This window comes from Drosophila tropicalis, unplaced genomic scaffold (assembly GCF_018151085.1).
Source record: "Drosophila tropicalis isolate 14030-0801.00 unplaced genomic scaffold, ASM1815108v1 contig_694, whole genome shotgun sequence".
Taxonomy (NCBI): domain Eukaryota; kingdom Metazoa; phylum Arthropoda; class Insecta; order Diptera; family Drosophilidae; genus Drosophila; species Drosophila tropicalis.
Genome location: NW_027173176.1, coordinates 6,175,974 through 6,203,614, shown reverse-complemented (window position 1 = coordinate 6,203,614; position 27,641 = coordinate 6,175,974). Strand labels below are relative to the sequence as shown.

The window sequence follows — 27,641 nt, the reverse complement described above, 5'->3', positions numbered from 1 at the left end:
ATTCTGGCATCTGAAACTTTTCACAGAGAAGCCATTGGGCTTCTTAAGACCATCTCAGTATACTTGACTTTTAAAGAAAACACTTGGCGAACTATAATTTACTAATCGATACTACATTTATTCCATTGGATCGTTTTCGTAATCGTTGTGTTTTTCATTTAGTTTACAATGTTTTCCCTTAGGACAATGTCAAACTAAAGTGTAAATTGTTGCTGTGTTTTTTTTTTTTTTGTTCTACATTATTCTTAAATTAATAATCATTTGTAGGCACTCAGATACTCTTTTCATCCACTCACGCACACATCTTCTATCCAGGCATACAGCAAAAAAAAAAAAAAGAAAAAAAAATTCGATACATTTTAAAGTCGTAAATTTATATAGTAGGTAAGTAGGCCAGATTAGATTTCCAGATGACAACGGAATTCTCTCGATATTCGAGGGCTTATGACTAAAAAAAAAAAAGCAAACTAGATGAATACATATGTATATATATAATCTATATTGTCTGTAGATCCTAGTTGTCCTATTTATGTCTATCCTATACTCATTCTATATACAGATCGAAACTAGAAGATACACTTTGCATATAGGTATAATATATGGGCATGATTCATAAACTTGTGGCTTATGGATAAAGTGGTTGTTTTGTTTTTGTGTTGAATACAGATACGTTTTTTTTTTTTTTTGCTTTGTTTTGGATGCAACAAGTCTTATTAAATGTGTGTGAATGTTCTTCACAGCTCTGTGGAGTACTCCTCGGGATTAACATTAAATTTACGCCAGCAAATGTGATCCCCGGCAGCCGCCGAGGTGGGCGGTGGTAATTTGTGCGAATTAACATTGACCACAGAGCTGGCGGAGCGTTTGATGTGGACACTGGGTGGTGGCGGATGCGCTGGTCCGGTCAGGCAGCCAGTGGAACGACCCAAAGGATTCCGAGACATGGCGGTGGCTGACGGTGGTATGGCCTTTCCATTCGCATTGCCATTGCCATAGGTAATGGACTCATTTGATGGAGAAATCTCGATGCGAGTGGCATGATTGCCGCCACCAATGCCGTTGCCTCCATCGGAGAGTCGTCTTATATAGACCACTTCTCGGTGTTGCTTATCTACTGTGGTACTGCTTACTGCCGGGGGCGGAAGACGGGTTAAGGTCTGAGGTTGAGCCGTTTGGCGTTGTCGCTGAGAATATCTAAGTGGCGGCTTGCCATCACTGGCCTGGAATGGCACATACTGATGATGATGCTGCTGCGTGATGCCCGGAAACTTGTCCACGCTAATGTCCTCCTCTATGGCCGAGTCGCCAAACATGGAGCCACTGTAATTGGGTGAACTATTGCCAGGCGTTGAGGACTTCCAATGGGTCTGATGATGTAGATGATGTGGATGATGCTGCTGCTGCTGCAGCTGTGTCTGGCCTCCATTACTTGTTGCATACTTTTGGGCGCTGGAGTATTGACCCTTCTTAATGGAATGTGTGTAATCCCGTGTGCCACGACGACGAAGTGTGAAATCCCGTCGTCCAGTATCTTGGCATACAGAACGCCATTGCTTCCAGGAATGTCGAGCCAAGGGATCAGCCGGTCCCCATTCCTTTGCCGGCTTGGAGGCTTCACAGATCATGCCAAAGAAATTATATTCCACCTGTCGGAAGATCTGCACACAGGCAATGATGAGAATAACCGCCAATACGAACAATATGGGAGCCCAACGAGGCAGATATTCGGCCAACAGATCATATTGATCATCATCGGCACACCACCAAACCAAAATGCCCGTGAGTACGGCCGGGCAAGTGACCCACAACCACATCCAACCCTTAAAAATGGGTCGTCCAATCGAGAATTCCAGATCCGTGTAGATATTCTTGGCCCCATAGATCCAAGTGATGGCAATCAGTTCGAAGACTAAAGCCGTCACAATCATTGTGCCCACCAGACGTGAGTCGAGGACTCGAGCAATTAGAAATTTTGGTGCAGCAAACGATATAACAGCCACAACCAGGGCAATCAGACACACCACATAGTTGGGGCGACGTGGCACCAGCCTCGTCGATGTGTAGACAGCCACAGTGATTGAGATCAGACACGACAGTATGATTAACGCATAGATTAGAGCTGGCACAAGATGCTGAATCAGCGAACTGCCCCCATCCTCATTATTCACAACATACATGGCTCGATCATAGATCGCAGTCAGTGGCTTGAGTTCGTCCATCACTGGAAGGTCATCTCTCCCTAAGAGATCAAACTGTACAATGAACAGGGTCACAGCAATGGCATTGATCAGCAGATTAAAGCAGAGATAAACCACAGAGGTTCTCACAGCATCGCCCTTGTACAGAAATTTGCCGGTTAACATGGGCAAAGAGCCGAAACCGCAGTTCACGGAGAATAGGACCTGCATCAGGGCATTGAACCAGATGTTACTTTCGGCCAGCAGGGAGCCATCAAAAGCCCAGAGTTGGGGAAAGTAGTGACGTGTCAACGAGTTGCGTACCTCCCAACCTGTGAGGGCACAAAGCAACATTAAACCCGATAGGCCATATACAAACAGGCTACGTCTCAGGATTTTTCCATTGTGGGTGCTATCAATTAAAGAAAAAATACTTGTTCAAATATTTGAATATGACGTCTTGGAAGCGGCCACTTACCACAGCATTACCACAATCCAGAGGCCGATGAGGCCAGCTGCCAATAGACCAAAGTACAAAGGATTTCGCCAAAAGGGGGTCAGAAATGTTTGCTGGAGACACTCTTGTCCACTGTTCGCCGTCACGGTGTAGCCGTTCTGTAAATATTAAACAACGTGTGAGTAAGTGAATTGATTCTTTCAGCTTGCATAAGTTTCGTCTCACAGTGGAGAGTCATCAACATCTACATACCACATTCAACTTTAAATTGCCCACGCATTCGCGAAAGGGCAGCGAGTTCGAGGCAAACATCCCAATGTAGGCCAACGCCAGAACTGCCTGCAGCGACACCCAAATGGCCGACACCCACGAGGCGAAGCGACTGATAATGCAGGCCCCTGTAAAAAATATGGAAAAGTGTTAAGTTTTTTTTTTTTTTTTTTACATTTTATGATCGCTTAAGTGTAGCCAGCCATTATGTAAATAAGACTCTAACAAAATCATCTTGAAAAGATACAAGTTTTTCGAATATTAAAGCAATTTAAGTTCATTTCATCAGTATTCAATACATTTATAGGCCATTAAGTTGTTTCTTCTTTAAGAATTTGATGGCTTTATGTCTATTTCCTGTGATTTAACCTTAGTAAACATCTATTCATCTATAATCTTTTCTTTGTTTGACATTCATAATAGATGACCAAAGAATAACCTTTTCTTTGTTGTGGAAAGTTAGTTACATAGTTGGTTAGCGATGCTAACTCTGCAAGACCTAGGCGTCTGTTTTCCTAGTCTACGACTATGTGGGATCTAACACATTAAAGTGCAGTAAGCCTAGGGCTCTCACAAACTCACTATCAAAGCAGGTGCTAAGACTAAGTTTGACCTCACACTCGACAAGCGGCAAGTGCTTTACATTGTGGAAATGATAAAAGTGAAAGGCTTTGTTAGATTGCTAGAAATGGTTAAAAAAGACAACAAAAAATAAAAAAAAAAAAGAGTTACAGAGTGGAGATAGGTAGTGAAAGAGAGCCAGCACACAGAGAGAACAAGTGAGAGAGCGCGTAGCCAGGAGGATCCAGTTGATTGTTGATATAAAAGTCGTTTGAAAGCAAGTGACCACCATTAAACAATGAGGAGCTGTTGTTGTTGTGATTGTGTGGCTAGTGAGAGTTCCTTTTGCTTAGCAGCAGAATTGATGGGTGGGTGGGGAGGTAGTAAAAAAGGGGCGATACAGACAGACTGGTATCTGACACATTCCATTGCAGCCTCCTCCAACCAAAGCGCATTTTAACGTGTTGTATTATTTACTGAGGTCTTTTTTCGAAGGTGTTGTGTCGTAATTTGCAGTTATCGTTTTTTGCTTGCGTTTTTTTTTTTTTGTTTGCCTTTTATGTTGTTTTTGGTTTTTCTTTGTTCTTTTTTTTAGTTAGTTGCTGTTGTTTTTGCTCATCATATATATTGTTCGATTTTTTAGAATTCGTTTTGGTATCTCGTGTTACAATTGTTGTTGTTTGTTTGTTTTTTGGTTTATACTTTTTGTATTTGTTTTTCATTTAGAATATTTTTTGCCTTAAACGTCTCTATGGTTATTTTTTGGTAGACGCGCCGGCACCGGGACCACCCGCAGCTCGAGCCCCTATCGACAGGATCCAGGGTATATGGTTTGGCTTGGTTTTTTTGTTTTGGTTTGCGTGATGTATGTTTTTATATATTTATATATATATATATATATGTGTATATGTACAGAGAGGTTTGTGTTCTCCCCAGTTCGGTGTTTTTGGTTGTTGTTTGTTGTTGTTCTTGTATGTGTATGTTGTCTGTGTGTGTGTGTGTGTGTGAGTGTGTGTAGGTGTGTGTGGTGTTGTTGTTGTGTGGTAATGGTTTCTGTTGTCGCATCTCCTTCATCCTTTCTGCAACACCATCCACCACCACACGCCCATCAGCACCACCACCACTACCACTGTCACCACACCAACACCACCACCACTACTAGCACGACTACGACCACCACCACGACCAGAGGGTCACCAGTAAGAGCGCCACCCACCGTATTATTATATATATATATGTATATATATCTACATATATAACATTCATTCCGCATCCATCTCTAGGAACCACCATCAACCGTCCACTGTTTTCTGCCGCCGCCCGGGGGCGCGGGATTAGGCGCGCCAAGTGATTTACACGAACGGGGACACACACACCAATGCATTTTGCTGTTTTTTAAGTATTTTTTTTTAGATTTTTTCAGAGTTTTTTTGTATTTTTTTGTTTGTTTTTTCTTGTTGTTGTCCTGATAACACGATGATGATCATTATCTTCTACTAGGTCACATTTAAGTTAGTTCATTTTTTTAAGTGTATTTTATGTGTTTTTTTTTTTAAGTTTTTTGTTTGTTTGTTTTTTTTTTTGGTTTGCATTGATATACTTTTGGTCTGATATTTTTTGCTTTTGTCTCTTCTTTTTTTTATCATTTTACGTTTCGTGATGTTTTTTTTTTTTGTTTTTCTTCATATATATGTTGTATAGCGTTTTTGCTGTTGGTTTTTTCATATTTTCTTTCTTTTTGTTGTTGTTGCTTTTGTTCATTTAGAGATTTGGCTCTTTGTGCTTTGGCAATTGCATTTGCGGGCACCTTTGGATGCGCACTCCTGCATTTGTTTTCTGCCTTCAGAGAGATGACGAAAGTTTGCAATTATTAATCGTAACTTCTGCTTTCTGATGCTGCTGCTACCAACGGGACACAATTCGAGAGAGAGAGAGTGCGTGGGATAGACGGGATGTGTCCAACCGTCTTTGCTGCGGAATGCTCGACCACCCCAACAGAATGGCAAAAGGACTTGATATTTAAACAATGCCTTTAGGAATTGCAACTTGCGAATTATAATGACGGCGATGGCGATGACGACGACAAGTGCAGTAGCCCCAGCAAAGCTTTTTGCAGAAAATTGCAATGCATTGCCTTGCGGAATTGCAACTTGTGAATTATAAGAGCAAAGACGACGCCAAAGTGCAGCAACAGCTTTTCGTCCTGCGAAAAGCTTTCACTGCACTGAGCTTTTCAAGTGGCAGCACGCACCTGCTGTTGTCAATTTCGTGTTTGCCCTCCGCCTAGAAGTATGCAACACCTGTTGAATTGTTCTTACCTTTGAATATGGGCGATGCCCGCCATGTGTGAGCTGCACCCTGACCCAAAAACTGTCCCACCGATATCTCCAGCAGTATCATAGGCAGTCCGACTAGAAACAACAGTATTACATAGGGCAGCAGATAGGCCAACCCATAGCGGTCCAATTCGCGGGGAAAGCGCACAACATTCGCATAGCTAACATTCAGGCAAATGCAGAGCACAAGACCGCGAAAAACGGAGCATTTCGTCTGAAAGTAAAAACAACAAGAAATTAGAACTAGAATGAACTGAAGTACGTTTGCGCTAAGTTGCGCCGATATAAACTGAAACGAAGGAAGAGAAAACAAAAATATTTGCACAACCCGAGCATGGGGATAGGGAAGGATGACAAGTGCAAGCAAACTGTCATTTGACTTTGTGTATCTTTTTTTTTTTTTTGGTGGCCAAAGCATCCGCCGGCTGTGACTGAGGACAAACAGCCAAAGATACACCTACTAAACACATTGTCATTTCCGCCACTTCCGCTTTCAACTTGTATAATTTTTTTCTCTCGTTCATTCATTTTGCTTTCGTTTTGCTTTATTTTCATTAATTACACAATTTTGCTTTCTGTTTATTTGTCTTACGATTCATAATGTCTCGCTACCTCTCCCCTTCTCCCTCTTTGGCTCTCTGTCTCTTTCATGGCATTTGCTCATGCCATTTCCTTCAAGTTGAGCTCTAATCTGGTTCTGATGTTTATTTATCACCACACACAATGAGCAACAAAAGAAAGTGGCCATTATGAGAGTTGGGAGAGGTTGGTTCATGGCTCTAATAAGTCGTTTGCAAAAAAGCAAAAAGCAAGCAAAATATATAAACTATATAGAAATTGTACAGCATAAGCCCATTAGATGCGCGCGCGTAAAAAAATAAGAAAACAACAAAAACCCAAAGAGATGCATAAACCTACACAAAAACCGACGATGCATTGCCCTTACAATGGACTTTACGAATCTTCATAAACATTTTCAAATTTATGCACAGAAATTTCATTACAACAGTCTACAAAAGGTGCATACTTTCAGGTCAAAGTTGAATTTTGATTCTTCAAAACTATTTTTTTTAATGGTAAATAAGGGAGTATACCCCCTTGAAAACAAGAGAGAGTATTTAACGCCAGCACCCAAAAGCAACTAAAAATCGCTTGCCACTGGAACGGCTATTAAGTGAAATTCATTCACGAGAGCGCAAACAGTAAAGCTCAAAAAGACGAACCAACCAGCTCAACAATAATGTGACGCCCAAGTAAACGCAGTTAATAAAGCGAAAACCGCATAGTGAAAATGTAAACAAGAGCTTAAGCGGCATTTGTAGCTCTAGTTGATGAGCATCGCACACACACACACACACGATACACCGATTTCGATCGTATAATATCACTGATAATATCAGTATCAAGTGGTTGATTATCCACAGTCAGAGATCAAAAATGGTTCAATGCATCTCCGACAGACGTCACTAAGTTCATTACGTCACTAATACACTAACCAACCCCTGAGGGAGAGAGAGAGAGAGGGATCTTGTCCTTAAAGGGGTTAACCAAATATAAATACTGATACTAACTATTATTATATCATTTTAAGGGCTTTTAGTACTTGAAATTGATTCCAGTTCATTCCAGTAAAGTCACTAACCTGGAACTATAGGATCAAGTATAAAATCAAGTATATAAATAAAACGGTTATAACTTTATTATAATTGAAATGGTGGATCCATCTCTTTCACTCTCTCGGTCTCTACTATTTGAACGGATATGTGCTTATTGTGTCTTATTGTATTATATATTTGATTGATTACAATCGATTGATCAAACTTACTTTGCGATAATATCGAAAGGGCACATCTTCATGCACTACGTAGAGATAATCAGCTAAATATTTAGTTGTTGGTATTTCCATCTTTGGACAGATTTTATATTGTTTATAGGTACAAAAAAATTTGTCATTTTCTTGCATTTGATTTAAACGATTTATTTACGATCTATGTAAATTGATTGATTCAGAGCATAGGAGAAAGATATTGGTATATCGTTGCTAGTAAAAACAAAAAATAGACTATATTATAGAGAAAATCAAATTTACTGATGTAAATTTTAAATATATTTCAATTTAATGTTTTGTGTAATAGTCTTGATTTGTAAGATCTAATTTGCCTTTTTTGCGGTGAAAGATTTGTTTTATGACATTATATTTTTTTTTTTTTTGAAAATTTAAATTGATTCTCGTTAACTATTTTTGGTTTCACTTTTTTTGTATGTCGGATTTTCGAATAAAAAAAACCATTAACTTCTTTTTTGTGAATTTCATGCAAATTATTCAGCGGGAACCTCGACATTTAGCATTTTGAATTTTTATCATTTTATTTCGCTGTTTTTGTTTTTGATATTTATTTCTTTATTTATATGTGGAACAAGTTATCACGTGACAAAAAAAAAAAAAAACAACAACAAAAAAAAAAAGAAATAACCAATTCAGAAATTGGCAAACACCTTCATTGGCATAACCCTGAGCCGCTTATTGAATGTCTGTTATATATATTTTGTTTTTGTTTATTATATTTTATTTTTGTGCTGATTTGTTTTAGCTTTTAGTTGATTTTGCTTTAGTTTCTTTGATTTGTTTGCTTGTTTTTCGTTGTTTTCCTGAGAAAAGTGACACCAATTTTGGAATCAGTTTTGGTTAGTTCAGTTATTCAATTACACACACAGAGCAGAAAGAAGCCGAGAGAATCAATTTGCGATCGATTGCAATTTGCAGAGGCACGCGATCTATTTTTCACACTATTCCATCCCGTTTCGGGGGATGGCTGTGGCTGTGGCTGCGGCTGAGACTGAGGCTGATGCTGGGTGTAGCGATTTTCCTTTTTGCGCTGTTGCACTCATCACCGAAGCAGCGCCGACATGCGACTGCGCAGACGACGAATTTGATTGGAAAATCGCACACACGAATATGAAGATATATACAAATATACCTAGATATATATATGTGTATATCTAGAGAGAAATGAGGAGACCAAAAACAAGTTTTCATTAATAAGTAACCTCAAGTGTTTGTGTGTGCTCTGTTTTGGATATCTCTTCCACTCTCTCTCTCTCTCTCTCTCTCTCTATCTGTCTCTTGCTCAAGTTGAGTTTTCTTCTGGGCCAGGCAAGTTTTCATTCCAACACACACTCACTCACTCACTCACTGGGACTACAAAAGTTGGGGCTTATTTTATTTTTTGTTTTGTGTTTTTGGGTAGGAGGCGACCACACGAAGCGTGCGACGAGCGAGCGGACGAGCGTGTACCTAACTGCTCTCTCATTAATGCAGAACTGACTGACTGACTGGGCGGCCCAGTCACAGTCACAGTCAGAGTCAGAGCCAGAGCCAGAGTCGGCGGAGCCGGCTCCAAAAGCATGGCTTTCTACATGGAAACACATACACACTGCTTTAAGTTAGCTTACCCAAAGAGCCAAAACAGCAAACGCTTGGCCATCAACAGTGCTTGCAATAAAATCATGTCAGGCATCAGTGGTTCCTTCTGTTTACATACCCTGTATATATAACCATTAAAACTAGTTAAATGGGTATATTAAGTAATGTAAAAAGAACTTGATATCCTTTAGATATGGCTGTATAAATAGTTATAGATAGAATCAAACTGTCATCTAGAGTTGTAGCCTGATCCATTACTTCTCGAAATCCTTTGTGTTTTTTGGGGTCCCTTTCAACTGAGGACATCTGAATCCGGCCCTGACTTAAAACTCAACATACATACATACTAATCAAAATGTGTATGTTTGAAAATGTTGATGGGCGCCCACACAAAACTAATTGAATGTTCTAAAGATATGTGCTCTGAGGTTGCCCTCAGGACAGGTTCCCATCTCATATCTTGAATAGAGACATATATACATACATATGTATATGTATATCGAGTGTATCTGTATATAACTTTACATAATTAACTTGTATGTCTCACAGCAGGAAGTGGGTAACAAAGAGAAAACCGTCTATTAGTCTTGACAGTTGGCTTCGGCTCCAAAGAACTCATAGTTTCTCATAGTTAAATTAAATTTCATTTTAACACGTTCTAATCTAAGAACAAGCAGAAAGAACAAACGAACGAAGAACAAACCAAAAGAATACATGAAGATGAAGAAGTCACTTATAATTTCATAATTATTATGTAAGCATGCAAGTCGGAGCAAAAAGAAATTGGCGCACAAACACACACACACGCATGGATAGAGAGAGAAAATGAATGAGAGATGGGAGAACTTATTTTTAGCTGGCAAATAATTATTTGCACTTACTGTTAGCTAGCTAAAAGCAAACTAAGTACAATAAAATCAAGCGTTAATAGAAAATAAAAATATTGTTTCTTACGCAGTTGCCATAATAATCAAAGTTTGATATACCCTATACCCGAAAGAATGTGAAATATGTATGTATGTGTAGGAAAGAAATTGAATTAAACGAGATTTGTAGAGCTTAAAAACTTCGTCTCTACCCCAAAAAAAGAACCTCAGACACTCAACCTCTCTCGCAGCATTCAATTGGCACTATATTTGGCTACATTTTGTTAGCGGAAATATTGAAATTTATGGTTTTGATATTTGATATGCATTATTATAGCTGAAAAATGAAAAAATAAAAGCCGTCAAGAATTGAAACCGAAGCATTTAGCATAAATAATTGCTTAATATTTTCATCAAATTTTGGCTATGCCAGTTCGTTTTTTTTGTGGTTTGTTTGTGCTTTGAATTGTTAATAAGCCAAGTTAACGTTAACGAGGTGGCCGAAAACCAAAAAGTAAAAGCCATTGAGCGCACTCACCCTCCACCGCCAATGCAAAGGCAATTAAATCCCACAAACGAAAAAAAAAGAAAAAAAAATTTTGTGTGCTGATGGCCTATAAATAGTTGGCCATAAAAATTACTATAGAATTTTCTATGAGCATTATTTACAAAGAATTTATTTACAATACCTGGTCTAATGACAAAAATTTCACAATAAAAAACTTTTCCACGTTCTTTCATGTTTTTTTTGTCGTTGCAAAATTCGGATTTCATTTCAAATGAAATTGGAGTGTGAAAATGTGTGAGTGGACAAAAGAGAGATATTCCTTTTGTTGGAAGACTTGAAGACAATCTCTTTGACTAACTGGCTGGCTGGCTGGCTACTCCACAAACTACATACTGTCACAGAGACGAGCCGCCACTGGACCATGGACTGGACTATTGTTTTACAACTTTACGCCTTCTCTGTTTCCGTCTGTCTTTGTCTTTCCATCGCCATCGCCATCTCCATCTCCATTACGTCTGTATGGGGCACTCTAATCAGCTAGTAAGTGAAAGGAGAAGTCATGAAGCCATGCAGCAGCAGCAGCAGCTGGAGTAACTGTGATATCGTTAACTAGCCAAATTGTCTCCTCCCTCCCTATATCTTGTCTCTCAGTGCTCCCAAGTTACAGTTACACCCAAAACCCGGTAGCGCATTGTACCGTGTAGCTGTATATATATATATATATATATATATGTATAAAGGAGGAGCTCTCTGGCAGATTGAGTTTCGCTTGGCCAACTGATGAATTAATGTCACTCCGTAAAGTTTGCCTATATTCTGTACTTCTTCGATCGCACTTTCACTGTGTCCGTCATGTGCAATTCTAATAATTGTGTGGTAATTATCGTATTGCTACCCACAAGTTGGCTATAAGGCTGAGCTGGCTATAAGCCTATAAGCCGGTTTCTGTCAAATGACGTCATCGAGCAATATTATTATTTCTGTTGTTGTTGTTATTGTTTTAACGCACAAAACGTGCGACTTGCCACTGCTGATTTCGCACTGAAAGTATCTGCTGCTGCACAATTTTTCGTTTTTTTTTTTTTTTATACATTTTTTTTTGGTTTTGTTTTCGGCTTTTTGTTGAACTTGTTAATCAGCGAATTGGAAACATAAGAGATGAAGTAACTGAGGCGAGAGTACATTCATACGAATAAGCAATGTACATATTTGTATATGCCACACTGGCTAGCTGCCACATATGCAACACACACACACACACACAATGACGAACCAAGCAAGGGGCGGGCGCTTAACTGTCTGACTGACTGTGGTAAGCAAATTGCAAATTTACAAAATATTGTTACTACAAATACATATGCATATGTATTGGAATAATTATTGAATTGCTTAAAATGTTTAGCTCTCGGATCAGAGGAAACCAATGCAAAAAAAAAAAGAAACATTTTGTAATTCTTGCAAACCGAAATACACAAATATGAAATGATAAACATCTTTGGGACAATCTAAATGGAAATTGACAAATCTGCAATCGGAGAGTTTTGTATACATCGGCCTCCCCCGAAATCGCTTTTTTAAGGTCAATATTTGTAATTTCCACATGATAGAATTTAGTTTATGGGTTTATGTTCTTTTCACTTATGTTGTGAAACTTTTTGCATAAATTCCAAAGCGTACGACTTTCTCAATTATGAGCGCTAATTGGATTTTTATATGAAAAGAGTTAGTTTTTGGGTCACAATTAGGTTTTGTTTTTCTATTTGAGCTAGCAAAGCTGTCCACTTGCCGCTCGCCGGTCACCAACAAGGTCAAGTCGTTAGGGTTGAATCGATAGTCATCAGCAATAACAAATAGCTCATTGATTCACATACAAATTGTCATTTCGTATCTTATGAAATTATCAAAAAATAAAATTTTCAAATTCACAAAACAAAAGACTTAAGAAAAGAACTTGATGCGCCGCGAACATATACTACACTTTTTAACAAATATGTGTAGAAAAAATCTAAAGCATACATTTGCGCGGCGATTATAAATCAATCAATTTTAACTGGTATTAAACAAAATTTTACATCTAACAAGAAGCTGTTGTATTAAGTCTCTCAAACAAAAGTTGATTACATTTCATATCGTACTGATGCAAATTTCCATAAATTTGCTAATCTAATTAAAGGCAATTAGTTGTTGGCAGTTCTCGCACTTTGCACTCTCTCGTTGCAATGAAAGAAAAATTCAAATGCAAATTTGAAATGCGAATGCAGCAATTAACGCAAACAATTGGAACGAACAATGATGCCTTTGGGCAGGGTTTTTTGTGTAGGCAATGAATGGGTCAGCAGCCATGCTCATGCCTTACTAACCCAAATTAAAGACAAAACAGCTCGCTAATGCCGAAACTAGTTTTTATTATTGTCGTCGTTGTCGTTGATGGCTCTTTACGATCTTTTCAATGTGTGGCTGACAAGAAAGAAAAAAATCCTATAAACAAAGCGCACTAAACTAACCCATTTTGTTAGGAGGAGCGTTAGCGAAGGAGGAGAAGATGTCATCAAGGTTGCCCACACCTCATTCCATGTGCTGCCTGTGCTCAAAGCCCTGAACCCGTTTCTTTGGCCTCTATAGCGATTTGTAATCTAAATCTACACCGAAAATTATAAGGAAAAACAAACAAAACGCGCGAAAATTAACGCGTTTGCATTTAAACACAAACACAACACACACACACACACACACAAACAAACACATAACGATTAAAAGTCTATGGAAAACTGGTTGGTTGTTTATTTTCGGGTTTCCGCTTGCCATATCGCACGAAATTATTTTATCTATACAATGAATCTTAGACAATCGATCGATTTCGTTCATGGAAACGACAAAAAATGCACATATTCTGAGCTGAGTAACTGAAAACTTGGATATCACGTACAGAACGTGAACTCATTGCGCATTTTTTACACATTATTGAAGCGCGCGCGCGCTCGCATTTAAGAAAGAAAGAGTGTTGAGACACAGAATCGACTCGTGTGAGTAATTGATAAACCGGCACGACAAAAACGCCATTCATAACCCGAAAACACAAGAAGACATAACAATTGATCAAACCGATTGACAAAGCCAAAAGAGATAATACTTATTATTCTTCATTCATTCATTTCAAGCAAACATTAAGTGCCTATTATTTGCCTTATACGTATACGTGTGTGTATATGTATTAATGTAGATTAATTTTATAGATTTGAAAAAAGACTTTTAATAACTGGTATAACAGCTAGCCAATTAAATGTTGTTGCCTTCGAAATGGACTATAGATAGACGAGTTTTTAACTAGATTAACTAACCGCTAGATTTAAAAGTTCATAGATCAATTTGTTTGATTTTATGTCTCCCCGCGGTCAGTCATTAAGTTTTTTTATGGAATATTTCCTTAAAAAAACCTCTTCGGTTAATGAGCTGTAAATGCAATCGTTGAACAACATTGATTATGAATTCCAATTATTTGAATGATATTTCAACACAGAGAAGCTATCTTTTGGAAATATTAGCAAGGGAGCGAAATTTCCCAAATGATTCTTTGGATAAAGTACATTCTTTGAGGAAATTCTTCAGTTAGACAATTTATCAAAAACTCTTATAAATATGTGACTGATGTGGCTGATAAAAACAATCAAAAAGATATTAAAGTTATTTTCGTTGACTAGATGAAATTAATTGAGATATAATCAATTTGATGAATACGACGAATTTGGCAAAATTTCCCTCATTTTTCAATCCCATCTCATGTATTAAATAACCAACTTTCCTTTCTGGACCCCATCGTTTTCTTTTAGAAGAGAATTTTATAAATTAAGAAGAAAAATAATTGTTTTGAACTCTCACCTGTTTGTTGGCTTCATCTTCGACTGATGGCAGCAATTTGGCATTGCTTGCTGTTGTTATATTGTGCGTTGAATTGGCTGAAGCCGATACTGAATAGTTTTTGGAGATCGTGCCATCGTTCAGATCATGCAAATTATCGTGATGATCCTGATAGCCACCATGGATATCGCTCAGTGTGTTATTGCTGCCGCTGAGTGTGATAATTCCACTAGAACTAATGCGACCCGAGGTGGCAGTGGTTCGCCCACCGCCACTATCGACCACACTGGAAACTGTAGAGATGCAACTGCGTGTAGTCTGTGGCGATGGTGTGATGGCAGCCAATTCGGCATCAGCCTTGGCCCTACGCATGTTCAGCCAGGACATGCGCTGTGGTTGACGGCGATCCAATGTAACTGAGGCAGCAGCAGCTGTTCCACCATTTGTCATAGGGGACGAAGTCGCCGCTGCTCCACCAATATAAACGCATGTTCGCGATGTGGCCACAGAATCACTGCGCAAACGTTGATCCACTCCACTAGTGTCGCGTGGTTCGTTTCGCGGTAAGGTGGCCATGGCCCCAGAGATTTGACGATACATAGGCGTAACACTTCCTCCTGCGTGACTTCTGCGTGGCAGACTGAGCTGCTCGGCGAGGGCCTCGTCACTACTGCGTTGCTTGTAGCTGCTGCTGGTCATCGATTAGATCTGAGAGAGAGAGACAAAGAGAAAAGGAGATGAAGGGAAAGGTGACTAAGATTCATGGAAATTTACGATGCTTATTAATAAGTTCAAATCCCAACCGGCTTGAGTTCACACGAAAACCTCTTAAAAAAAAAAAAACAAACACAAACAACATACAAAAATAATTCGCTTTATAACTTTGTTTTTTTTTTGCTTTCAAACGAAATGATTCACATGAGAGATTTTCGGGTAGTGTTTTGTTTTTTTCGTGAATTTTTTAATATCCGATTTGCATGCGAATCAAAATAGCTTTGGGCACAGAACAAACAATGTTGTGATGTTCATTCGCCAAAACCGTTCAACGAAAGTGAACTAATGTGAAAGTGAAAGCCTTTAGGCTATTCTAAAGCGACATCCCCTCCGACCCCCCGACCACCTTAGCGAACAATAAAAAGTGGGGATTATGAAATTATCAATGTGATCGACTTTCTTTAGGTTCTCGGATCTGAATTGATTATGAAACACAATACTAGAAATTGTAGCATAAATTTCGCTAAACGCTCAGCTTCTCAACAACGGACAGAGAGACAGTTCGACAGAAAGAAAGTTGATGAAAATTGAGACACCAAAAGTTGACAAGAAAAACGTAGCTCGCAAAACGTATAAAATCGTATTAAAACACACACAATAACACAACTGTTTAAATATTATTATTAAACTGAATAAACTGAAACAACAACTGAGACAAAAGCAACAACAAGAAAACGCCATCAGTTGCATATGTTTTCACAACTTATATATATATGTATATGTATTTATGATTGACCTAAAATTATACGCATATGTGGCTAAATAATGAATATCTGAGAGACTCTTTTTTAACACCGTCGATTTGAATACAATGTATATGGAGAATGTAGAAAAGGAATTCGGAATTAAAAAAAGAATCAACTAAAATAGTTCTTTAAATAGCAATGAAGGTTTAATGAAAAGATAAATTAGCATTGAGAAGAAATTTCAGCGAATTTGGCAAGACTTTTGCTTCAAATTCATGCATTGAATTAAAAAAACTCTTGTTTATTAATTTAGTTTTTGTTATTAAATATTTGCACAAGTTTTCAGTGGGTTAAATTCGACTTTACCTTTTGTCATAAACAATTAAACAAGAATTTAAACAACAACAGCAAAGAAAAAAAAGTATTAATTAAGTCAAGTGCGTGAAATTGTATTGTATTTCGTATTGTTTTTTTTATTATTTTCGCTGATGACTCAATTTGGCCATATTGTTTATTAAAGTTGTTTGTCATTATATTAATGAGTCTTTCTTAGAGGGGGAGAGGTAGGGAGAGAGGGAGAGTGTTTGAACATCTTATCATTGGGCGGCGACAACTTTAGCAAACATCTTATCAAAATCACTTGAAATGCATATTAACAAATAATTATGCACGCTTGCATAAAAACTGAATAAGCCAACAGAAACAGCAACAACAAAACAAAAAAAAAAAAAACAATAACAATAAGAAGAAAAAATAAAGGCAAAAGACCGAAGAAGAGGAGAGTTTTTTTTTTTTTTTTTTGTTTGTTAACATGCGATTGGAGTTGAGTTCGCTGACCACAAAATGGGCACACAATGCGACGCCTGGGCTCTCCTCCGCGTCATTATGAACGAATGTTTATGAGAGATCTCCAGTCTCCAGTCGAGTGTGTTTGCGAGATCTTTGTCCAGCAAAGTGCTTGGATTGGATTTGGCGCCGTAATGCCACAGATTTGCATTTATTGGAAAAAAGACAAGAAAAAAAGATGCAGACAGAAAGACAGATACAGGTGCAGATGCCGATGGAGATACAGATACAGATAGAGATACCTCTGTGAGTGTGAGTCCGACTTAAGTGTGAACACAGAAAATGAGATACATACACGAGAGTAGTAAGTAGATAGGGCGACGGCGGCGTCGGCTCACTCAACCATTCACCATTGTCGAGGCACTTGGAACTTAAGGAAAATCAGTGAGTCGTAGCCTCCGACAACTAAGTGAGTGCATCAGGAGGATCGGTCGGACGCTCGGTCTGCATCACGTTACAAGTTATTAACAGGTAAAAGAAAGTATGGAAAAATGTAGCTTCTAGATATCTTTTGGTGGCCCACCCTCGCATTCATTACTTTTCTTTGTGCACTCAAATTGAACGGCGACAACAACAACAACATAAACAATTGAAAGAATAAAGTAACACAAAAAAACTATGACAAGTCTTGATAAAGGTTCTGGATGAGGGCAACCAAACATTAATGCCGTCTGCTGCTGTTGCCCCGACAATGAATTCAACTACTACTACTGGGACCTGGGACTACACTGGGACTGCTGCAGAGGCAACCGCGCGTAACCACAAAAAGTCAAGTTCTACATTAACATGCCATTTAACTGGCAATGAGTGCTGCCTGTACCTCTACCTGTCTACCCCTTCCCAAAGGTGTGTGTGTGTGTGTATGCTTTTAGGGGAGTGGCAAATATGTAGCCAGGGTAGAAGGGGCTAGAGGTCAGCTAAGGTGTTAAAAAGAGCTCAATTCCTAGAATACATTTCGAAAATAATGAAAAAAGAAAGAAAACTTTGATTCTACATTAAGACGGTGAAATACATAAAAAACTAATTTAGAAAACATTTCAAATTATCTTGCTCACATCTAATGAAGAAGGTAAGTCGCCAACTGCATCTCATATTGATTATTTATACACGAGACAAACGATAAAATGATTAATGTCATACATAATAATATAAGGAATGCCAAAATGCCAACCGTTTTGCCCCTGTCTCCCTCTCTCTCTCTCTCTCACTCTTTCTCACACTCTCTTTCACAAAATTGCAAAATCCAAGTATGGCTAATTATGTTTGAACTTTGGGCCAAAAGGCGGAACTACTTATGGAAAAAAACGCTCATTTAATAAATGTCGCAGTAAACAATTTTCATTTCCACTTTTGGGAAAAGCAAAGTTTAGTTTTAATTTAAACTAATTAACTCTAATATAATAATATCCAACTGTGTGGCTAATTAAATGATAGTTTCAGAAGAGGGAGAGAGAAAAAGCGTAACCAAAAAAGCAAACAAATTGCTAAAGAATACCCGAAACGAAATTTGCTGCAATATTTCCTTTTAATCAACAGCTAGTCAGTGAAAGAGAGAACGAGAGAGAGGAAGACCGAGACTAAGACTAAGCGGAAACCTTGGGAATTGCAATGACACGGCCAAACGAGAGAGACAGAGGCAGACTTAGACGCAGACACTCTCAATTATGGTCATGTAGCCGTAAATGTATCTCAGTATCTTAGTATCTCTGTATCTGTATCTGCATCGTTATAATTGAAAGTCGGCAAAAAGAAAGGAAAGTAAGTAACAAACTAGATGAGTTTGTTTTGTTGTTTGTCGTTGTTTGTTTATGGTTGTGTTCAGCTCCAGCTGAGTTAAACTCACTACTCTATGAACGAAAGTAAAACTAACAAACTACTTGTTGAGCATAATTGTGCATAATGTGATTAGATTGCCATGGTGTGCATCTGTATCTGTATCTGTATCTGTATCTGTAGTTCAGTAGTGTGTGTGTATGGAGCGGCATCTCTGCAATTGCAAATGACACAGTTTTCTCATACCTGCTTACTGCTGCTCGATTATGTAAAACGGTGTCTAAATATTATAAATTGAAAAAACTCTTGTTGTTGACTAGTAAAAGTAAGTTTTTTGCAGTATCTCTCGGTTTGCAATGATTGCTTTTTATTGATTGTTCAATCGAATGTAATTAATGCTGTCCGCTATGGGGTCTTCGCTTGTGCCCTCTCCACCCATTTGTCACCCACCTCCTCTCGCAGCACACTTGGACTCGGAACTCGACACGTCCGTAACGAGGGGCCACAACAAAACATAATAAAAGAAATCAAAACTGGAAGCAATGAAGCGTTCCATTTGCAAACTGAACGAAATTTTTATTTGGTTCGATTTGAACATTTTGCATGTGGCAATTTTTTCTTGTTAGAGATACTCTTTGCTGTGACAAGTCTATTAAAACGTTTATCAATTTAAATTGTAGGAATGTAGTCAGTAGCGCTTTTTAGAAAGGACCAAGCTGAAAATCTAAATAATTTGTAGCAAATTGAAGATTTTTTGAATACTTCACAATAATATTGTATTGAGATTAACCATGAAAACTCTTAAACCACCCTCTCTATATGATTGATCACATAGTGTGAGTTCTATCCCTTGAAGAAAGAGCATAGAAATGGCCACATTAAGTTTGCAGTGATTGCAGGCCCTCTGATATTCATCAGATTGTCACATGGCATAGATTTCATTTCATTTTGCCCCACAATTTAGTGGGGCACACACACAAACTCAGATAGAAAGAGATAGGCACAGCGAGGGATGAAGTGGAGGAGTAGAAGAGGTACATACGTACATACATGCGATGTGAGATCTTCTCGTCCAGCAATTAAACCATTGCAAATTACATTAAGCTCTACGTAATTACAAATTTTCAACAAAAAAAAAAAAAAAAAAAGAAGAAAAGAGATCTACAGCTAAAACGTTTTTTATTGAACCAGTTTTTCGCTGCTGTTGTTGTTGTTGTTGTTGATTTTGCATACAACTGAAAACAAATTGCGTTAGCCAACCATTCAGGCGTTAAGTCGAGTTAAAGAAAAACTTGTCTCTTGTGCTTGCCACTTTGACACTTGCCACTGGGTCAAGAGCACAGCAAGAAAAAAAAATAGTAATAAAACCGCAACCAAAACTCAATTGAATAATTATTATTATGACTCCAAGTCGAACTCCTTCCCTGCCATGAGTTTGCATAAACAATTTGAGATCCAACTTGGTTCGTTGTTGTTATTGTTGGGTCTTGACTTGGTCTTGAAGCTGCCAATCATAACTAAAGGCAAATGCACAGACAGATAGACAGACACTCGACTTGCTCAAATCGCGATTCTCCTCCATTGAATTGGCAGAGATTATCCAACAACGACAACAACAATAACAAGATTCGCACAATGGCAATTATCAGAATCATTAGGAACCTCCCCCTTTCCGTTTAGCTCCTACTACTTCTCCGTCTCCTTCACCCGAATCTCGGCACTCAAATTGACATTAGATAGATTTTTGCTATTTTTGTTGTAAGCGAATTGAATAAACCAACGAAACAAAAATCAAATGCTCAAAAAGGCAAACAATAAGTAGGCAAATACAAAAGCGAATGCGAATTTTGCGAAGATGGAGATGAGTAAAGTAGATAAAATCAAACTGTTCGGCATAATAAAGATGTCTAATAAAAAAAACCCTAGTAAGCACTGTGACAAACACAGACAGGCCTTAAGAATATTTCAAGGATTGTCATTAAAACGGAAATTCATTCAGTCCAATCTACATATGTCTCTCTCTCTTTCCTAGAAATACTTACTACAAGTAAAATCGAAAAAACAATATGATTCATAAGTTCTTAACTTGAGAAAAATGCAGATATTTTGTATGTATTCACGTTAGTCAACTTTGACTAATAAGATTACCACCAGAATGTTTTGTACCCTCTACTGTATTTGATTATATGAATTAGAACGTTGTCAACATTTAAAGACAAATCCAAATTTATAATGGGGAATTTTTTACAATTTTAAAACACGAAATGAAAAGATTGCTTTCGGCACCAGATTTCAAAAATCTTTCTATGAAGAAGATATTTTTGAGAATTTTTTTGTAAATACTTATAATAAAAGATTATTCTAAAGTTATCTTTGCTTTTTGCTTGGTGTTCTATAACAAAGTCTAGGTTGTCAATGTCGTATCAACAATTGAATACAGTTTTCATAAGGATATTTTAATAGCCATTTTTTTTATTAATATTTAATAACCTTACATTACAATCCAAGCATGGATTTTTCAATGATAGTTCACTGTGTTCACTTAAAATATTCCAAAAACCGAAAGAAACACATTAATCACATTGTTATGTTAAGTCACAAGATCATCATCACGATCAAAAGGAGGAAGTATGTATGTATAATTTGTAATTTGTATTCAACTCCTCGGCGTTTGTTTTCTTGTTTTTGTTGAGGTAGTAGAAGATAAACACTCTGCTCTATATAAAACACATTTTGAATGCTTAACAAGTAGTAAGTAGGGTATGAGCAGCACTCGATTCACCACACAATTGGAATAAATACGAAAATCAATTACAATGAGAATTTCTGGAAATAACGTTTCGATAAGACGACCGACTCTGAATGTGACGATATATAGTATTTATGCATATGTTTAGGTATATGTATGTGTGTGAGATTCTCTCTCACAGAAGACACTGAAATTGAACGCGTCGTTTCGCGGTAACAAGAGAAAAAGTAACGTGATGACGACGACAGGTTCGGCAAGACTGAACACATTTGAGGAGGAACTGTTTGCTGTTTGTTTGAACGGAGCTGCTACCTGGCCAGGTATTCAGTCAGCCAGTCAGTCAGCTGGTTGTTCGGAACCATTGGAAGGAGGGAGGGCTGTAGGGGAATCAGCTTACAGCGGGTTTGTTGTTGGGCTTATTCGGACGCAACTCTAAAAAAAAAACACGTGTAACAGGCATATAAACTACTACTACAAAAAATGCACAAGTATATATCTATCCGATCAAGCGTCTGGTAATTACATTAATATCAGCAAAACACGCAAACTATTTGAAGACCAATACAGATAAAGAGGTTTACATACATATGTATGTACATAGGTATATAAATTTCAAACAATGTTGTATTGAAAGGTTAACCTTAAAGACCCGCTGGTTCCTGGATTCCTGCCTGGATTGAAATTGGTTTTTGGGCATTTACCCATTGAAGAAAAGAGAAGCCGCACAACACTCTTAGAACTCTAAGAAGGGCAAAATGCTGCTCATAAACAGGAAATTAATCATTCGAGTGTGTGTGCCCTGTCTTCTTCCTCAACTGCCGTCTCAACTACCTCATTCACATACACATAACTCTACCTGTGAAACGAAACCTCGTACGGAAGAGAGGGAAACACCATCATTTGGTTTAGGTAGGTATTTAGGTAGATTCCATTTCCCTTCGGACATGGTGGCGAAATATATTCAAGGTCAACAAAATTTTACAACTTCATTGCGTTTGTTCGTCGTTGTCGACGTTTTCGTTCTCGGTCTCTTTCTGTTCAGTGTGTTTGAGCCGTGTAATTGAATTCTGTTTATTTTGACTTTTCGATTTTTCACACAATGCAAATTCTTCTCAGGTAATGCTAATGAGTTCCTAGTTTCTCTACTAGTTATAAATAGTTTTATAATGATGATTCAATACCCGTCGAAAGACTCTTGTTTTTTATTTTTGCCCATAATAACTAATTACAATTGGTAAAACGAATGGCGGGAATGCTGAAGAAGAAGAAGATACTACGAGCTAAAGTTACCGGTTTCCGGCTCACTTCTAATTTTAAATCAGACAAAAACGCGAAAGCAGCAATCATTATTATTATTAATAATAATTTAGCATGCATTAAAGGTAAATATTTCATGACGATAGAACATAAGAATTATTGATGATGATGACGATGACCACATTGAGACGAGGAGTTGGAGGTGGAAATGGTGGAGGAGCAGCAGATTGCTGGAGTTGATATAAGAAACGTGCAGGTCACCTCAAGCACCTCTAAGAGAAGAGTTTTCCCCCTCGCCCCCACACACTCTTATACATACATACATATGTATGTATGTATATATGGACTTTCCATATTAATCTACTATAATAATTAGTCGGTTAATCTTTATGTTGTGTTGCTTCTGGTTCTGGCAAGAGTCCACTGAAAAACCGGGCCCATCAAAATGAGTCAACTAACCAACTGGTCGGTCTATATACACAACGATTTTCGGAGCATGGTGAAAAGCAAGACCAAACCAGACAAGATTCTTAAGGCTATCTCTAGCTGGAGGCCACCGGCCACAGTGGGCCATCGTTTCGATCAACAATAAAGGAATTTCCACATCACGATTTTGGCGGATTCAAAAAAAAACATCATTCTAGTAGTTGGTTGATAAAACTATTGACACATTATTCTATATATTAAGTTAATTAGCCATTTGGCTTGTTAATATTTGTTCCACTGTGTGGGCTCGGCTGGATAGCTGGCTGGTTGGTTGGAGCTGTCAGTTACCAAAATGAGTGCACAGCCATTTACCTTTTTTTGTTTTTGTTTTTTGCCATGTTCTTTTTCTGTCTATCTCTCTCTGGCCACTTTCTAGCCAACAGGCGGAGTCTGGGACTAAGAAAATTGCACCACTTTCTGCCATTCTATATTCCCCCCTTTCGGTTGAGGAAAGAAAGGGAGGAGGCTTGGTTTCGGTTCGGGTGCTAAGGCATCATTACTTGCTGCAGTGTACCTTACTGACACCATAAACGGCCATTCCAGGTTTCTAGTTCTAGGCAATTTTTTGTTCTCTACCATTTTTAATGGGTTCTTTGTGAAGGGCCTTAAAGAAGGTTAAAAAAGGTCACAATATACCCATTTTAGATCATTTCTATTCTTTCCTTTTGGCCACATTTTAATTTGTTATATCACATTCTCCCTTTTTGTCAAATTGTATATAATTTGCAGACAATTCCAAAATCATCTAATTATATAATTTGCTAAATATTTAGTTCCACAAACGGGCGCCCGCCCGACTAACACCCAAACAAAGTAGGTAACAGCTTCACTTCATCTCCCTTACTTTGTGTTATACCCTTGCTCAAAGGGTTTCTTCACTTTGATCAGACATATTGAATAAGAAAGTGATTATGTGAGTGAAAACGAGTTATTTAAACAAGTGCGAAATGCATTTTAGCAATAGTTTTTAATGACTACACCAAAAAATCGAATCTATTTGTTTTATTTCTGCGAACTGGAATGGCTTTACGGGGACTTAAGGGTATAGATTCCTTCGCATATCGGATAAAGTTGTTTTCTATGAGTGTTGTTGTTGATCTTTGAGTCGAATGTTGGGTTTATTGTTTTGCGTCGACGGTTCACACAGTTCCCATGGAGATCGGTTGGTATTTTGAGAACAACACAATAAGATTCACTGCTTGCTTTTGGCACCTCTCAGGCCAGATCTGAGGCCAGACAGTGGAGTTATACTATATGCATTATGCAGTGGAATATATTTAGTTAGCACTTGTAACTTTTTTCGCTTTTATTTAATCTCTTCTTTTTTTTGGAGAGTGACTTCATTTTCTCAGCCTCAGCAATGAGTAGTAGATGACATGCAATTCACCACCAGCAACAGCAGCTCCAGCACCTGACAACGCTTTTATTTCTATTATCGTATAAGGTTCCATTGTTCGTTCGTATTGTGTTTTGTTTTATTTTTTCCAACTGCAACTGCATTATAAAACATATATATCGCTGCTGGTATTACCAAACCCACAAAAAAAAAAAAAAAATTAATGAAAAAATTAAAATTATAAACAAACAAAAAATGTAGAAGCAGCACGTAAATATAAAAATTGCAGCTGTTGACTTCTGGCCTGGCCAGAATTATGATTAGAAGCCAAGTACATGGGCAAGACTAGCGCAAAATCATTTTAATTAGTTTAAAGTCTAGACTCTAGGCTGTCAAAATACGAAATAACGGAGAAAGAATGTTCATAAGAAGGGGCAGAAAAAAGAAATGCTAAAAAGGTAGAGCGGGGAGGGAGAGGGCTAACCTTAAGTAAACTTAACTGCGCTGTTGTTCAGGCTAAAGAAAAGCTCATGACTCAGTCACGACCACGACGTTAATGGCCTCAAAAAAAAAAAAAAAACAACAACACTACAAATGCTGCACTATGGTTAGATGGGCCATGGGCGATGATGACTGTGTGTTGGTGTGTGTGTGTGTGAGTGTGAGTGCGTGGAAACTGCAACCGAGAATGTTGACAATTCCTAAGATAAGAGGCAAGTGTAAATAAATATGTACAAGGTACAAGATACACATAGGGTGTACCAACAAGAGATTGCAATTTTTATTGCACATTACACACAATGTTTAACAGTGTTTCGAACAGCACTTTGGTTGAGGACAATCGCAAACGTCAGTAACGTCAAGTGCTATACGCATCCTTAGACGATTCTTACACTTTTAAAGAGACTTTCTTTCTGGATCTATAAGAATCTGATATTTGATTGCAGAACAAATGAGCAAATCTTTGGAACATATCGCTCTTTAGATTAGTTTTGAACAATTGTTCCGCCCACGAAGAAGGTACCGAACAGGATAATACTTACCTCTTGTCACTACACCCTTTATATAAGCTTTTTTGCAGCGGTTATTGGAAAGAGATATAGCATTTCCTTTCAGAATTGTATTATTAAATACAGAAAATGCGCCACATTAAATAAATAAACACCTGATTTGGTATAAAAACACAAAAGTAGATACTTAAAAGGAATATCAGCACACTTATCTCTCTCTCTCTCTCTCTCTGTTGCACATTATAAATGGATAAACAAATGTGGAGCGACGACGCTGAGACAACAGACAGAAGTTATACAAATAAATGGCAATACAACGAGTGACGACAGCAAAAAACAAGTCAAACGAATGGACAAACATACTTATTGATATTCAGGGTAAATTTTTTTTTTTTTTTTTAGTTTTCGATCAAATTGAAATTTAAAGCTAAACGGAAATCGGAAGCTAAAAGTTCTTTTATAGAACTTTAATTTGATTTAAGATTCCTCACCCTATTTAGAAACTAGTAACTTTAACTAATTAATTCCTTAATGGAAAATGTCTTTCTAACAAGAACTTGTTATAAAGTAATTGTGATGGTAATAAAACTAACTAAATTTAGGTTGTAGCTCTAATTCCACTACTACTCTTAGTTCTTTTACTCTCTTGCTTCTTCTACTACTTTATTCACCCTTTTCTCAAATTGTTGTTGTTAGTAAGTATGAAGTTGTTGTTAATACTTCGTTAAGTTAATTCATATCTCGGTTTCTCAAGATCGTAAGATATCATAAGCTTTGTTAATTGTTTGCTCATCAAATAGTGTAAGATAACACTTGCACTTATACACACAAACGTTAATTTTTTTCAAGAACATTTTACAGTTGAATACGAGAATTCATTGTTGTTTTAAGCAAAGAGAAGAGAAAAAAATATATGTATATAGGTATATAAAGTTTAAAGCATTTTATTCGGTGTATACATATACATATGTATATATTTTGTATGTATGTACATACATATATATGTACTCTCCTCGGGCACTTGGAACTTCAGGCGCATAGCGGAAGTTTCAAATTGCATTGAACTTGCGCCAAGAGACGGCAGAAACAAAAAAAATAAAATACAACAAAAACACTGACTTATCAAGGTAGGCCAGCTTGAGAGACTGAAATTCGCCGACGACGATGACGACGATCGCCAAGAATCAAGCGAAGGGGACAGAATGGAGGAGCTTAAGGCATAAGGTCAGCCCTGGTCTTACAATACAGGGGGGACAGACAGGAGGCAAATGACCAAAGCGTCTGAATTCTCCAAATTTTTTTAAACTTGCAAATATTAGATCACATAGTTTGTTATCGGTTCGGTTATTAACATTAAGTTTTTATTCATGAAAAATCGAATAAGTATAAGGGTTCCTCTGGATTTAGTTCCTCATCCTCACACAGTTTTAGTTGTATTTGAAAACATGAGAGTGCCTAGGGCGGCATTTAATGTAAATCCGGCCCCGTATAAGGTTTAGGTGAATATATATGTATGTACAAGGAATTGTGTGTGCGCTCCAAGAAGAAAAAGAACAGAAGGGGACTACAAAAAAAAAAAAAAAAACAAGAACTGGTCGAACTGGTAGTTTTAGCTTTTTAGGAGGGAACTCTGTGAGCGCCTGCGCGCAGACAGGAAGGATTGCGGCTAAGACAACTACGGCGACGACAGCGACGCCGACGACGACTGCGTGACTGTAGGCCAACAGGGCGGGAGTTTAATGTAGTTTTGTTCTTTTTTGTGTTTTTTTTTTTTGTGCACTCCAAATTTAATTGCATTCATTGCGTTTTTTCCCACTTTTTCTCTTCTCTTTCTATCTTTCTTCCTTTTCATTTTTTGCATTTACCATTTGCATTTATCACATTCACAAAAAAACACACGCACACACTGTCGCTCACGTTTTGAACACGTGAAAAAGAACAATTTTAAAATTTATGCACAAAACAAAATTAAAATAAAAACGGACAGAATTTTGACCACCAACGAGCGCAGAGACAACTCGCGCGCGACTTCTCAAGTTGAAAACAAAAACAACAATGTGGCCTGCTTCTTGATGGCGTGAAAATGCGGCATCTAGTGTGACCAAATGGCAAAAGAAGAACCACCTTAGTGCTGTATAATGACTTAAGAATCCCCCCGCACAGGGTTGGCAAAATGCGGAAAAATTTGAAAATAGCGCGCGATGTAAATTTGAAAACCGTCAGCCTTATTTACAGCATATTTTGTTGGCTTATCAAAAAACATAAAATCT

The 27,641-nt window shown here is 37.8% G+C and overlaps 1 protein-coding gene across 1 annotated transcript; it reads right to left on the bottom strand.

The window, feature by feature from the left end:
• Positions 1-92: 92 nt before the first annotated feature.
• Positions 93-27,418, bottom strand: blot (bloated tubules). The gene is made up of 6 exons (XM_068293220.1): positions 27,237-27,418; positions 14,476-15,162; positions 5,784-6,015; positions 2,887-3,032; positions 2,656-2,792; positions 93-2,589 (listed from the first exon to the last, which is right to left on the bottom strand). The coding sequence occupies exons 2-6, from the start codon at positions 15,151-15,153 to the stop codon at positions 735-737; spliced, it is 3,048 nt and encodes a 1,015-aa protein (XP_068149321.1). The 5' UTR covers positions 15,154-15,162; positions 27,237-27,418; the 3' UTR covers positions 93-734.
• Between the last annotated feature and the right edge of the window lie 223 nt (positions 27,419-27,641).

Coding starts and splice junctions, on each gene's coding strand:
- blot (XM_068293220.1), bottom strand. CDS start 15,153: ATGACCAGCAGCAGCTACAAGCAACGCAGTAGTGACGAGGCCCTCGCC. Junction 6,016..14,475: donor AAGATGAAGCCAACAAACAG/GTGAGAGTTCAA, acceptor TTTTACTTTCAG/ACGAAATGCTCCGTTTTTCG. Junction 3,033..5,783: donor GGCATCGCCCATATTCAAAG/GTAAGAACAATT, acceptor TATTTTTTACAG/GGGCCTGCATTATCAGTCGC.